Source organism: Nannospalax galili, unplaced genomic scaffold (assembly GCF_000622305.1).
Source record: "Nannospalax galili isolate Female #2095 unplaced genomic scaffold, S.galili_v1.0 scaffold162, whole genome shotgun sequence".
Classification (NCBI taxonomy): domain Eukaryota; kingdom Metazoa; phylum Chordata; class Mammalia; order Rodentia; family Spalacidae; genus Nannospalax; species Nannospalax galili.
This window is the reverse complement of record NW_008350388.1, coordinates 3,267,567-3,280,870: the sequence shown is the minus strand read 5'-3', so window position 1 is coordinate 3,280,870 and position 13,304 is coordinate 3,267,567. Positions and strand designations below refer to the sequence as shown.

The 13,304-nt window shown below is 41.6% G+C and overlaps 1 protein-coding gene and 1 pseudogene across 1 annotated transcript in view; both read right to left on the bottom strand.

Annotated features, from left to right (window-relative positions):
* Positions 1-13,304, bottom strand: part of Psma8 (proteasome subunit alpha 8) — a 70,940-nt gene that overhangs the window by 12,701 nt on the left and 44,935 nt on the right. Inside the window, exons 5-6 of the mRNA XM_008847635.3 lie at positions 2,375-2,494; positions 1,921-1,983 (exon numbers count right to left, since the gene is read on the bottom strand). Coding sequence (XP_008845857.1) covers positions 1,921-1,983; positions 2,375-2,494 — 183 coding nt within the window. The remainder of the gene's footprint in view (positions 1-1,920; positions 1,984-2,374; positions 2,495-13,304) is intronic.
* LOC108491532 lies at positions 8,128-10,389 on the bottom strand (annotated as a pseudogene).

The window sequence follows — 13,304 nt, the reverse complement described above, 5'->3', positions numbered from 1 at the left end:
CGGCTTTAGACATGCCTGGACATGCCCTGGCATGCCCTGACCCCCACCTGCTATTCCCCCCCTGTAGGACCCCCAGATTGGGGTACCCTACGTTCTCGGGAGGTTGCACCCCAATAACTCAGTCCTCAAATCAGGAGATGCAACAAGCATGAGGATTTATTGGCATTTTGCAAAACGGACTCCCACCTCACTCGGAGGACAGAAGTCCAGAGCCCAGTTCACAGGTTTCTTTTAAAGACAAGCGGTGGCTATGTGCCAAGCAGAGGTAGGGGGAATTTCTGGGATGATTTCCAGCTTGGGCAGAGGAGCATGAAAAAGGTCAGCTCAGCTTGTTCTTAGCATTCAGAATTATTTTTCATTTTTACTTCCTTGTACAGTTTTTCTCAGGCCTGGGGGATTTTAGTTTAAATCCATTATTCTGGGGGCTTTGGATCCATCATTTGTGTATGTGATACAGCTAAAGAAGTAACTCTGAGCTTAGCAATTTCAGAGCCTCTGTGGTCTTGTGCATCTCTCCCTAGACAGTCAGATGTCAGTAAGAGTGACAACTGAGCCCACTATACATCTCTCTCATCTGTGCTTATACTCTGTTATTTCTGTGGGGCTATGCAGGGGCAAACTCCACTGCCCTGTCCCCATTTCCCATATTTATTGAAACTTTGCTGCTATCCTATCCTCTCATCCCAGGTTAAATGAATAACAGAAGATTGGGGAAGTGGTGTCAAAGCAATGAGAAAACACAAAAATGACATCTCCACTGTCCATACTGTAGTTAGCACTATTTTCTTCTGGAGATGTTTTCTCTGTCTTTTTGTTTGTTTTTTTTGAGGCAAGGTCTCCCTATGGCCCCAGCTGTCCAGGAACTCACTAGATAGATGAGGCTTGCCGGGAACTCACAGAGATTCACCTGCCTCTACCTCCCAAGTGTTGGGATCAAAGGTGTGTACCACCACGCCCGGCTCTGGAGATATTTTCCTTAAACCCAAAGGAGAGTACAAATAAAAACAATCTTGTAAACTGGGCTTGGTGGTGCACGCCTTTAATCCCAGCACTCAGGAGGCAGAGGCTGGAAGGTCTCTGTGAGTTCAAGGCTAGACTGGTCTACATAGTGAGTTCTAGGCCAGCTGGGGCTACAAAAAGACCCTGTCTCAAAAAGATAAAAAAAAATCTTATAAATACATTTTGAATATAGCTTCGCACACTTTGAGCACCTTTGGACATTCTCAGCTATAGAGAACTATTTGGCAAACTTAACTACTACACAGTTCTACCCCATAAACAACAGTAAACCATACAGCAAATGCTCTAGTCCTCTAGCATAATGTGCCGAACAGCTTGTTTTTAGCTAAACTTCAAAAGACACACAAGAAATATATGAAATACAGAAAGGTTGCTATGCTAGGGAATAAAATTAAAGTATGAAAGAGGCTCGAGGTATTTTCATTGAAAAGTGGAGAAAAAGATGGAAACCCACACATAGACCTGAGTATGTAGCTCAGTGGTACAGTGACTATCATGCACAGAGCCTTGGTTTGATCCCCAGAACCAGGGTAAACCCCAGAAACCATGAAGAGTGGAGGTTCTGTGACATAATGGAGCATAACAGGAAATATAACTGCTCTCTGGACAGTACCATCAATGAATGACCTCAGAGGACTGGCTCCATAGAGGTTCCGTTTCCGGGAACACAACTGAATGGGTAGGTCTAAACAGGGATCTCATCACCTCTAAGTCTTCACAGGCAGGAGTTAGCAACAACTTCAAAAAGCACAAGAAAATTTTAGAGGCTCTCAGCCCAGGTAGACGCCATCTAGCATCAATGGATGTATAATGTTTACAATAGCGATTCATAGGTACCAACAACAATGTAACTTTTGTCAAACTACACTATATTTTTTCCCACTTTGGTTAATAACTTACCTTCAGAGGCTGATTTCTTCTTATTATAGCCAGGTCAATGTTTTTTCCTCCAGACTGGACAACCTAATATAGAACAAGAACATGTAAGAGCTCTTTGGCTAGCTTGGGGACAGCTCAATAGTAGACCATGTGCCTAGTATGTGTGTGAGGTCCTGGTTTTGATTTCTCTGCACTGCAAACAAAAAACTTGACAAAAAAAACAACCCACCTCAGGCTGGGCATGGTGGCACACACCTTTAATCCTAGCACTTGGGAGGCAGAGTCAGGTGGATCTCTGTGAGTGCCAGGTCAGCCTGGTCTACATAGTGAGTTCCAGGACAGCTGGGGCTACAGAGAGACCGTCTCAAAAAAGACAAAAAAAAAACCTACTTCAACAAATTGTGTGTTTAATAAGTCAAAGTGCGTGAAGAAGGCAAGATCATGTTTTCAGAACACTCCTTACCAGGTCACTCACCTCTAGCAAAGCTCTTATTGCTAATTTGATAGTTTCATTGTCATTCGAGATGGCATCTTCTGTGTAATTCTTTTCTAGAAATTCCCGAACGGTTTTAGCACTCCGGCCTATTGCATTTGCCTTGAAAAATTAAAACAAATTATTAATATCACTGCAATACAAGTGAGCTTATTGTTATTAATTATGCTCAGGCTTTTGGAGTTTGCTCCAGTGATTCCTTAGTAGAATCCCAAGGTGAAAACTTAGCAAACATTTCAGAACTCATTTGGTTATTACGTGAATAATACATACTGGTGACATCACTTTTTTTTTTTTGTCTTTTTGACACAGGGTCTCCCTGTAGCCCCAGCTGTCCTGGAACTCACTATGTAGACCAGGCTGGCCTTGAACCCACAAAGATCCACCTGCCTCTGACTCCTGAGCGCTGGGATTAAAGGCGTGTGCCACCACGCCCAGCATCATCACTTTTACTTTCAGATCTACTAATGTTTTGTCCTGGTCAACGCCTTCTGTTACCTTAATGGTAAGTTCCCAAGTCCTTTCTATCTAGAGAAAATGAAAGAGCTGAAACTCGAAAGATATGGTGAGGAAAGCAGGTGTAACTTCATAAAAGGATGTAAAAGGGAGAGAGACAGAGACTGGAGAGAGATACAGCAATGCCTATAATGAGGAAGATCTTGAGTTTGAGGCCATCCTGGGCTATATGCACAGCAACTGAGAGGCGAAACCTCAGCTAAATAGTGAGGCCCTGTTTCAGAAAACAAATATCAAAATTATCTATGAAAAGTGATAAACTGCATGAATAGAACTGAGCATTACTTTCTTAGAACTTAGGAATAGTGGTTTCCTAATTTTCTATTATCTTCTTTGACTCTATAAATAGGAGGGCTTCTAGTCCATTCTCTGTGTTACTCTAGAGATTTTCATTGGATGCAGGAAAGAGGCAAATGGATTTCCCTGATTACATGGCTATAGGCAGCAGACAAATAGCATATTCTTTGAATTGAGGCCAAATATCCAGAGCGTTATGGATGATAATGATGATGATGATGATAGTGATAATTTTATTAACTGAGCCCTTATAGGTCAGGCACTGTGCTAAGTGTTTTAGGTGAATTCTCATTTAAACACATGAAAAATGCTTAAACAAATATTATTATGAACATCAATTCTTGGATGAAGAAATAGAGGCATGGGAAGGTTAAAATGAGGCTCTAAGCCTCAGCACTGGAGTCAGATAAGTCTTTGTTGTAAGCTGTCCTGTGAACTGTGAGATATTTAACAGCCTTCAGTAGCACTGAAGACCCTAGTTGACAGACAACCAAGCATGTCCCAGAATATGTTGATGGGGCTTTGTAAACTGAAGGTTGAGTCTGCCTCATGACAGGATCAGGCATAGAAACCAGAGTCTAAATCAACAAGTCCATCTTTTAACTGTATACACAATGCTGCCTTGTCCCCCTTTGCTGTGATAATCTAGAGGGTAGAAAGAACCAGCAGAGAGGTATTAATGGGAATGTATTACTGGTGTTAAATGGGGAATGTATCTATTATAATTGTTTACTATTGTTATGATTTGAAACAGAACTCAAAACAGTTTGGGAGTAGACATGGGAAAAATCTTAAGGAATGGGAGAATGGTTTATTACTTGCCTTGCAAGCATGAGGGCGTGAGTTGGATCCCTAGAACCCACATGAAAATGCAGGGTGCTGGGGAGGTGGAGACAGGAGGGTCACTGAGGTCACTAGTCAGCCAGTCTAGGCTAACTGGTGAGCTTCAGGCCAATGAGAGACCCTGTCTCAAAGGAGATGAACAGCCTTCCTGAGGATGACATGGAAGATTGTCTTCTTGTCTCCACATGCATACACATGTGGACACAGATTTACATATATGACACATATACACATGCATTCTAAAAATCCCTTTACTACTGTATGAGAGTACACTACTCTGGGTAACAGAAGATTCTTCTCACATAACTTTTCCTATGCTAGCTAACAGAATTCAAGTAAACAAGTGCTGTGCTAGATAGCTTTAGTTGTCAACCTGACACACCTGGATAGAGGGAGCCTCAATTGGTGAATTGCTGCCATTGAATTGGCCAGTGGCTATGTCTGTGGGGCACCTTCTTGATTGTTGAGTGATGTGGGAGGGCCTAGCGCACTGTGGGTGGTGCCACCCCTGTGCAGGTGGGCCTGTGTTGTATAAGAAAGAAGGTTGAGCTGGGCCAGAGAAGCAAGCCAGTAAGCAGCGTTCCTCCATGGCCTGTGCTCCAGCTCCTGCCTCCAGGTTCCTGCCCTGAGCTCCTACCTTGGGCTCCCTCAGTGATGAACTATGACCCAGGAGATGTAAGGCAAAAAAGTCCTTTCCTCTCCATGTAGGTCTTGGTCAGTGTTTTGTCACAGCAATGAAGGCAGACCAGAACAAGGTCTTTGTTGCTTTTGTGTGTGGCAGACAAGTTGTTATCAACCTCAATATTCAAATATTCATTCTTCTTTCCTGACACAATGCTGAAAAATGTGACTACTAAAAAAGTGTCATTTCCTACCATCTGCTACAAGTAAGTCTATGTGAAGTCATGGGGTGAAGTTTCTGGGATCTTTGATGCCTGAAATGCAAATGTACGGGCCAGACATCTAGTAGTCATCCTGGGGGCATGGGAAAGACTACAAATGAGAGACAAATGCCAACATCTCCAAACTTCTTATGTGAGAAAAATGAATTACTTTTTTATATTTAATTTATTTTACTTTATTTTATGTGTATGCATATATTGCCTAAATGGAGGTAATGCAATGCTTGTGGAGGACAGAAGACGTGTCAGATCCCCTGAAACTGGAGTTATGGACAGTTGTTAGCTGCCACGTGGGTGCTGGGATTCAAACAGAACAGCCAGTGTTCTTAACCCCTGAGCCATCTCTCCAGCCCTGAATTATTATTTTTAACAATTATTATTTTTATTTTATGTGTATGAATATATTGCCTGCATGTATTAAGTACACCTATGTTGTCCAGTGCCCAAGGGATCAGAAGAAGGTATTAGATTACCTTGGAACTAGAGTTATGAATGGTTGTTAACCACCATGTGGGTGCTGGGAACCGAACTCCTGTCTTGCACCTGCCTCTGTCTCCTGAGTGCTGGGATTAAAGATGTGTGCCACCACGCCCAGCTGAAAAGTGAATTCTAGTGTGTTAAGCATTATCAGGTCCTCTGGGTGCACCTCTGAGGTGATCCTGTGACATCAGCCTACACCCTTCAGAAATGAAAGTCTTATTCCTGCAGTTGCTTAAAGTGCCTATGCCAGATACTCCTTAGTTCTTTTTTAAAATTTATTGTTACTTTATGTGTATGTGTTTTGCCTCCATGTATGTAAGTGTACCATGTGTATGCAATGCCTGTGGGTGCCAGATGAAGGCGTCAGAACCCATGGAACTGGAGATATGGACAGTTGGTAGCCATAATGTGGGTGCTGGGAACCGAACCCGGGTCCTACGCAAGAGCAGCCAGTGCTCTTAACTGTTCTGCTATCTCTCCAGCCTTGGTGCTTAAAACTCCTGGGAGTTTCTTCATTTGTCAAATCTGCCTAACTCAAGATCATGTGCCCTTCTAGGGACAGTCCTATTCAAAGACTGTTGAAGAAGGGCTATGAATGTCCTGTCCCTTTACTCCAACTTGAAACAACTTTGAGGAGTCACCACAGATCTAGAGCTTGCCGTGGGGTCATTTTCAGAGCAACAGCTCATCCTCCTTCTCTTGCCTCTTCAACGAATGTCAATCCTAATACATTTCCTAACGTAATCACTTGTGTCTCAGAGTTATTTTTCATAAAATTAATTTTCAGGAATCATTCGAAGTCTAGAAATGACTTTCTTTTCCTGCGATGTAGTGCCTGTGTCCTCTGCCACAGTGGTCCTGCCTCTTATGAGAGTAACTCTTGATGCAATGTTGGACCTCAGAAAAAAACAACCCTCAGCTGACATGTGCAACATGGCTTTTCTACCTGAAGGCTCAGTAACTTACGGAGCAGATCCTAAATATGTTCTCTCAGGCTAAGAAAAAGAGATGTGGTAATAAGAAACTATGCATAATAAATAAAATTAGCAACAATATCCATCATACTTGAGATACAAACAACAGAAAACTAAACAGGTCAAGTATTTTTAACAGCAATGAAATTAGATGTTTATATTAAATACTCTGAAATCTTCTCAGGGTCCAGAGAGATGGCTTGTTGAGTAAAAGTGTTTGCCATGTAAACCTAAAGACCCAAATTCAATCCCCCAAACCCAATAAATGGCAGAAGAGAACCAACTCCTCTGACCTTCACAAGCATGGCACATGCAGGTACACACACATACCATGCACGCATACACAACAATGATAATAAAAAACTATAATCTTTCAGCCCTAAGGTTCTGTCTTTAAGGCACCAGTTTCCAAAGTAGATTCCATAGAATGTCCAAATCCAGAGAAAGAGAATGAAAGACAAAATGGTTCTAAATTCAAATAATTTGAGGGACTATTAAATTACCTACAGCTAAGAGCTCTACAGTGCTTTTAAGAAGATCCAAAAGTAGTTCAGTTATGAAACACTAAATTTCTTTTTTTGATTTATGAAACAAATTTATTACATAACACCTTGTTTTTAACAATGTTCAATTTTTAAAAATTCAGAATACTTGTGTCATTCATGTAAAATAGTTTGATACAGTACATTGTATGTTATAGCGTTTCCCCCCCTAAAAAATTCTAAGGCTCTTCTTCTCCTTTGCTGAAGTAAGGGCACCCTAAAAAATGTGCAAACGAGTTTTAAAAAAGAAAGTTAACTGAACAAAATCTTAATAGCACTACACTAACCAGCTTTAAAATCAGGACAAAAATCTCAGCTGGATGCTGCGCCTTGTTAAGGAGGTTACTGTTCATGCTTTCGTCATTGTGAAGCACATGCTCACAAACCAGCAACACAGACAGGAGAGATAAGACACTATGACAATCATTTCGGTTTGTTTGGTTTGCTGAACCAAATAGGTTTATATCAATGATAACATATTTAATCACTATCAAATAGCAGCCTTAATACCAGTCAAGTCATAGGTTGAAAATAAAAACAAACGTCTAGGTTGGAAATTAATCTTTGGGAGTACTCAATCAGCCTTTCAGTAGAAACATGTGATTCTTTTGTACTTCAAAAAAAAAAAACCAAGCAATATTCTTGGTCATTAAGCACTGACTAATGTAGAAAATGAATCATCCCATTGATAAGACACTAAAACGTTATACCAAAATCATCTTTTAAGTCTTGGTTATTTTGTTGAGTTAACATAAACTTGTGCGTTTCAAGGACCAGTTAAATTTTGTGTCTGTATGTACTATTGGTCAGATAATGTTACACTGAAAGAATTTACCACATATAAAGACAAATGATGCTTGCCCCTAGCACATTTTGAAGCTTCAACTGCTGCAGACTGTCACTGAAAAATATGCATTGGTCAGTCTGAACCATGTCAAATAAACTGTGGAAGTAGCAAACCCACAACACAACTGTGCCAGCACTTTCTTTTCAAGTCTAATTTCCATAATTAGGTACAACTTGGAAGCTACTACCCCAATCTGTGGCAACTGGTGGAACCTGGCTACTGGACATTTTGAAGATGTGGTTGTATGGTACATTCTCACAGCCACACCAGGTTCCCGCAGAGCTGCACAGTCAGCCCTGCAGCGTTAGCAACATCGCATTGTCAGATTCCAGTACTACTGTGTCTGATATGAGTGCTGTGGAGGCTGCTGAGTATCCCATGCTGCTCTGGGGCTGGGTGCTTGGTCCAGGGTTGGGGTAAGCAGCTGTGGGTTGGAATGCTGATAGTCTGAGATCATGATTAGCCCACCTGAGGTAGCAGTAGGAGGAAGAACTCTCACTTTTTTCAGCGGGGCATCCCTGTGTGTGGCTGCTGTCTTGGCTCCCTGGATGACCGATTCCATTACTGTGGTTATTGCCCTGCTGCTGCTGCTGCTGGTGGTGGTTCTTTTTGTCTTCTTTGTCTTCGGGTTCTTCTGTTAAAAATTCTCGCTTGGGATAAGTGATTTGACAACCAGCAGAAACATCTGATGTAAGAAGTGGGTCTTCTAAGAAATAGGGATCCTGCATAGCCTGTTCTGAGGGAATTCGCTTTACTGGGTTCATAGTAAGTAAATTCTGAAGCAAGTGAAATGCTTCACTATCTGGCTTAACTTTATGTTTTTCCATACACTTGATAAGGCTGCAGTTGGTATACACATTTCTTCTGAAATCTTTCAAAATGTCGAATGTGCAGGCATTTTTTTTAACTTTTACAAAAACTTTATTGAGAATTTCATACATGCATAAAAGGTGTTTTGATCAAATCCATGCCCACTCCCTCCCCTCAAACTCCTCCCATATCTCCCCATCACTTTTTTCTGACAAAGGATTAGATACAAGCTCCCAAATACTTTTGACATTTTTGGTCTTTGGAACAGAGTATGTTGCTAATAGTCCCAAGGACATTTTGACTTTTAGCCAAGAAACTGGCTACTTTTCTTTGAGGCCTTTTTACCCTAACTGCCTAGCCAATTCCTACCTCCTATTCTTATCACGACATCCTCTGAAGGGGTTACCCAAATTGCCAATAGGGAATAGGGACGCAGACCACTCTGGCTTCTTCCATGCTGAACAGAGACACAGGGTGAGGCAATTGGCGTATCCCTTCAGTGGGCGTATCTAAAAGACTCCCAAATTGCATAACTCTTGTCTCTAAGGGGAGAAGAAAGTCCTTAAACTGTGAATGGGAGATGTGAAGGAGAAGTAAAGGCAAGAGTAATCAGCATTACAAATTCTAGACAGGGAACTATAAAAAAGTCAGGACAGGGCAATTTTCAAATGTTCATATTGAGAGTCCATTGGAGTTTCTTGATAAGGGCTTCCAAAAGCATCCCTCTATTGGGTTCTTCCTCAGTTTTCTTTTGTCTTCCAAGGCTGGACTAGCTGGCTGGGAAGAGTGGATGGATACTCAGGTGAGGGTCCAGTGATCCTGCTTGGCAGTCCTTTAATGAATGGGCAAAACCGTCAACAAGTCCAATTGTGACTATGTTTAGTGATCAGGCTTAGCCAAAGTCATGATGATGGTAGTTATTTCATGCAGAAGGGACTACTGTATAGCATCATCTTATTAAAAGGACCACCATGTAGAGGCAGGATCCTTGGGCTGTGAGGTAGTCCCCTGGGTTCTCAGGCCCTCTGGTAGTTGGAGGCCAGAGGGAGGCCAGAACCCAGCACTCTCTGGCAGTCTGCTGAGCTCCAAGCTGCTACCCCCAGGGCATCTTTTTTATATCTTTTCAATCTTTATCTACAGGAGATCCCATTATGTTGAATTTTGTCCAGCTGGTCATAGTGATAAGGACTACTAGTTTTGATGTCCTCTTTTCAGTGAAATGCTGGTTCTGACGTTAGAAATTCTGCAAGTACACACCCTTTAGCTCAAACATCAATTGCTTTGGTATAATGTCTTGCTCCTAGGAGCAGTTCTGGAGCTCAGTACCAGAATGTTACAACCACTGGATCCAAATCTGCTAAAGGCTTCAGAGGTGAATTAAATAATTGGGCAAAGTCCATATCAGCAATTTTTACTCTTCCTCACTCAGGACCTTTTCCCATAACTAAAATATTAGCAGGTTTCCAGAGGTCACATTCAGCATAGTCAATGAGAAGCCACACTTTGCGATCAGCATGAGACAGAAACATCTTTCGAAGAGAGATGACATTTGGGTGCTTAAGCTCTGGAAGTAGTCCTATTTCTCTACATGATGACATAGAGATTCCAGTTCCTTCTATATGTGTTAAAGCATAGTCTTTATCATCCCATCTTGTCTTTCCTCTTGGCTATGTAGACATGACCATGATGTGCCTCGAGCCTCCGCCAATTTTGCAGCCCTTGTACTCAGGTCCTCCTTTACCCACTCCCGCTTGCTGCTTAGCTTCACTTTAAAGTCATAGTCCATTGTCACAGCAGAGAGATGGCCCCAGGGTGGGGGTGGGGACTGGGGGAGTACAGGCTGCCTGGAGCAGAAAGCAGCTTCTGCCAGAAACACTGGCTCCCACTCAAGCATTCACCTCCTCTCACACACATACTCACACTCTATCTGTATTAAGAGTGTTTTGCCTGCATGTAAGTGCACTTGTGTCATGTGATACCCATGGAAGCTAGAAGACGGTGTCAGATTCCCTGGGACTGGAGTTTCAGATAGTTGTTAGCTGCCATGTAGTGCTGGGAACTGAGCCCAGGCCTCTAAAAGAATAGCCAGTGCCCTTAACCACTGAGTTTAGAGAAACAACTTTGGAGAAATACCTCCCCATACTACTAAGAGGTTGTTATATCCTTTAAGGTCAAAAGAAAAAATGCTTTGAGAAACTAGAATCTTTGTTTTCTTTTGTTTTTGAAGCAGGGTCTCCCTGTAGTCCCAGCTGTCCTGGAACTCACTATGTAGACCAGACTGGCCTTGAACTCCCAGAGATCCGCCTGCCTCTGCCTCCCAAGTGCTGGGACTACAGGCATGCCCCACCATGCCAGGCTTGAAACTAGAATCTTAAACACACAATACATTAAGTTATTTTCTAATTTTTAAGCATTGTGGCCCACGCTGATGACAGTAAAACAAGCCCCAAATCATCAAGGCTGTTAGTGACAGTGGGTCTTAAGTCTGTGGATGTGGGTTTCCTGATGCAGTGGTACATAATCATCTTTTACCACTTCACACATAATACTGTTCATTATGTTTACTAACATTAGTGTTCATCCGTGTTCATTATGCCCTAAACTTATTTAATACTTTAAAAGCAAAATTTTCACCTGGTTCTGGCGGCTCATCCCTTTAATCCCAGCACTCGGGTAGGTGGGGGGCAGAGGAAGGAGGATCTCTGTGAGTTCAAGGCCAGCCTGGTCTACATAGTTCAGGACAGCTGGGGCTACAGGGAGACCCTGTCTCAAAAATACAAAAAAAAAAAAAAAAAAAACCAAGCAAAATTTAAAAATAAATAGTCAAAAAGCAAACACAGAATTTGAGTGGTAATGGCAAGACTCCTAAAGTGTACTCCTAAAATATTTATAGGCCATACCATATGTGGTGATTTGAATGACAGTGTCCTCCATAAGCTCCAAATATTCAGATATTTTTGTCCCCAGTTGGTGGTGCTATTTTGGGAGGTCTCAGATGGTGTGGCCATGTTGAAGGAAGCACATCACTAGGGTCAGGCTTAGGGAGATCTTAAGCCTTGCCAGATCTCCAGTCTCTCTCTGCTTCCTGTGCCTGCTTGAAGATAGGAGTTTTTGTTTTTTGTTCCTGCTCTGGTCACCACCTGCTACCATGCCTCCTCACCATGACAGACTCTAATTCCCCTGGAACCACAAGCTCAAATAAAATCTTCCTTTTATAAGTTCCCTTGGTCACAATGTTTTATCACAGAAACACAAAAGTTGCTAATACACCATAAATGAATGACATAAATGACTCTTTTATAAGTGTCAATAATTTTTAGTACATATTTAGGTACCTTATTTCAGAACTACTAAGTAAGGATATCAGTTTTTCATATAAAATGTTATATATTTTTTAAATCAGTTAATAGATTCATAATAAAAGAAATTCTGAATTTCATGATCTGAAGGCCATCTTGTTTTCATCACAAAATATATAATGTTTATCATAAAACACATTTTGAACACTTAACACACAAACTTTCTCTAGCACATTTTTAGCTATTAGAGAAAACAATTAGAAAAAGAATTACTTTTTAAAACTATGAACTGAAAAGGTTTTATAAGTTCAAGACAAGAGAACACTTCCAGCCGTGGGGCAAGCAGACAACACCATGGACCTTCACCTTTATTCATTCATTATTTATTAAATAAATATGCATGCTCCTCTTGCATATAAGTGTCTATTCTGGGCACTGGTGTTTCAGGAGCATAAGGAGTAGACTAAAATTCCTGTACTCAAGAAGCTCAAAGTCCACGAGGATGAGGAGAGACGGACAATAAACAAGGATACTATGGAAAGAGGACAGCATATTGGTGGGAAGGAGATGATAAAATCAGGAAGAGAAGGGAAGGGCTGCAGTGCTAGGGAGGCTGAATGAGGGCTTCCTCAAAGGGAAAGATGGCAGCCATGTGGGACGAAAGCTCAAGACAGAAGAAAGTGGAAAGACAAAGGGCTTTGGAAGAACAGAAGGCTCCAGTGTGGCTGGGCCAGGAAGCAAGTGTGGGGGTGGAAAGCTAAGGAGAGCCAGATAAGATAAGGCTTGGTCCATCAGGGTATGTAATCTATTGCAAGTTGCATGGGATCCAAGAGGAGAGTGTGGACAGATCTGACTTAACTTTTAACAGGACTCTCCTGTTGGCAGTGTGCCCTCATATACCATCAGAGCTTAGGAGCTGCAACAGAGGTGGTGTGGCCTATAAACAAAGCTAAATCATTTACCATTTGGCCTTCTTTTCAAAGAGTTTGTTGATTCTTGCTATAGATCAGCACTTTACACTCTTAAAAGTTACTCAGATTGCTAAGGCACTTTTGTGTTTTATCTATTGATATTTACCAAATTATTGTTGAAAGAGATAATGGTCCAGGGAACTGAGATGGCTAATCTTGTCAACTTGATTGGATTATTAAAGACAAAAGGAGATTTTTAAGGCATAGTCTGGGTGTGTCTGTGAGGGTATTTCCAGACACAATTAGATCACGAGGCTCGAACCTTATGGATGTTTTAATCCACTGATGGATTCAAAATGTAAATAGACTATTAAGAGGTAGTAGTGCTGTGTTCTGGTTTGTTTCTTCATTGCTGTGACAAAACACTCTGACCACTACCAATCTGGGGAGGAAAGGGTTTATTTAGCTTACATATCCTGGGTCACAGTTCC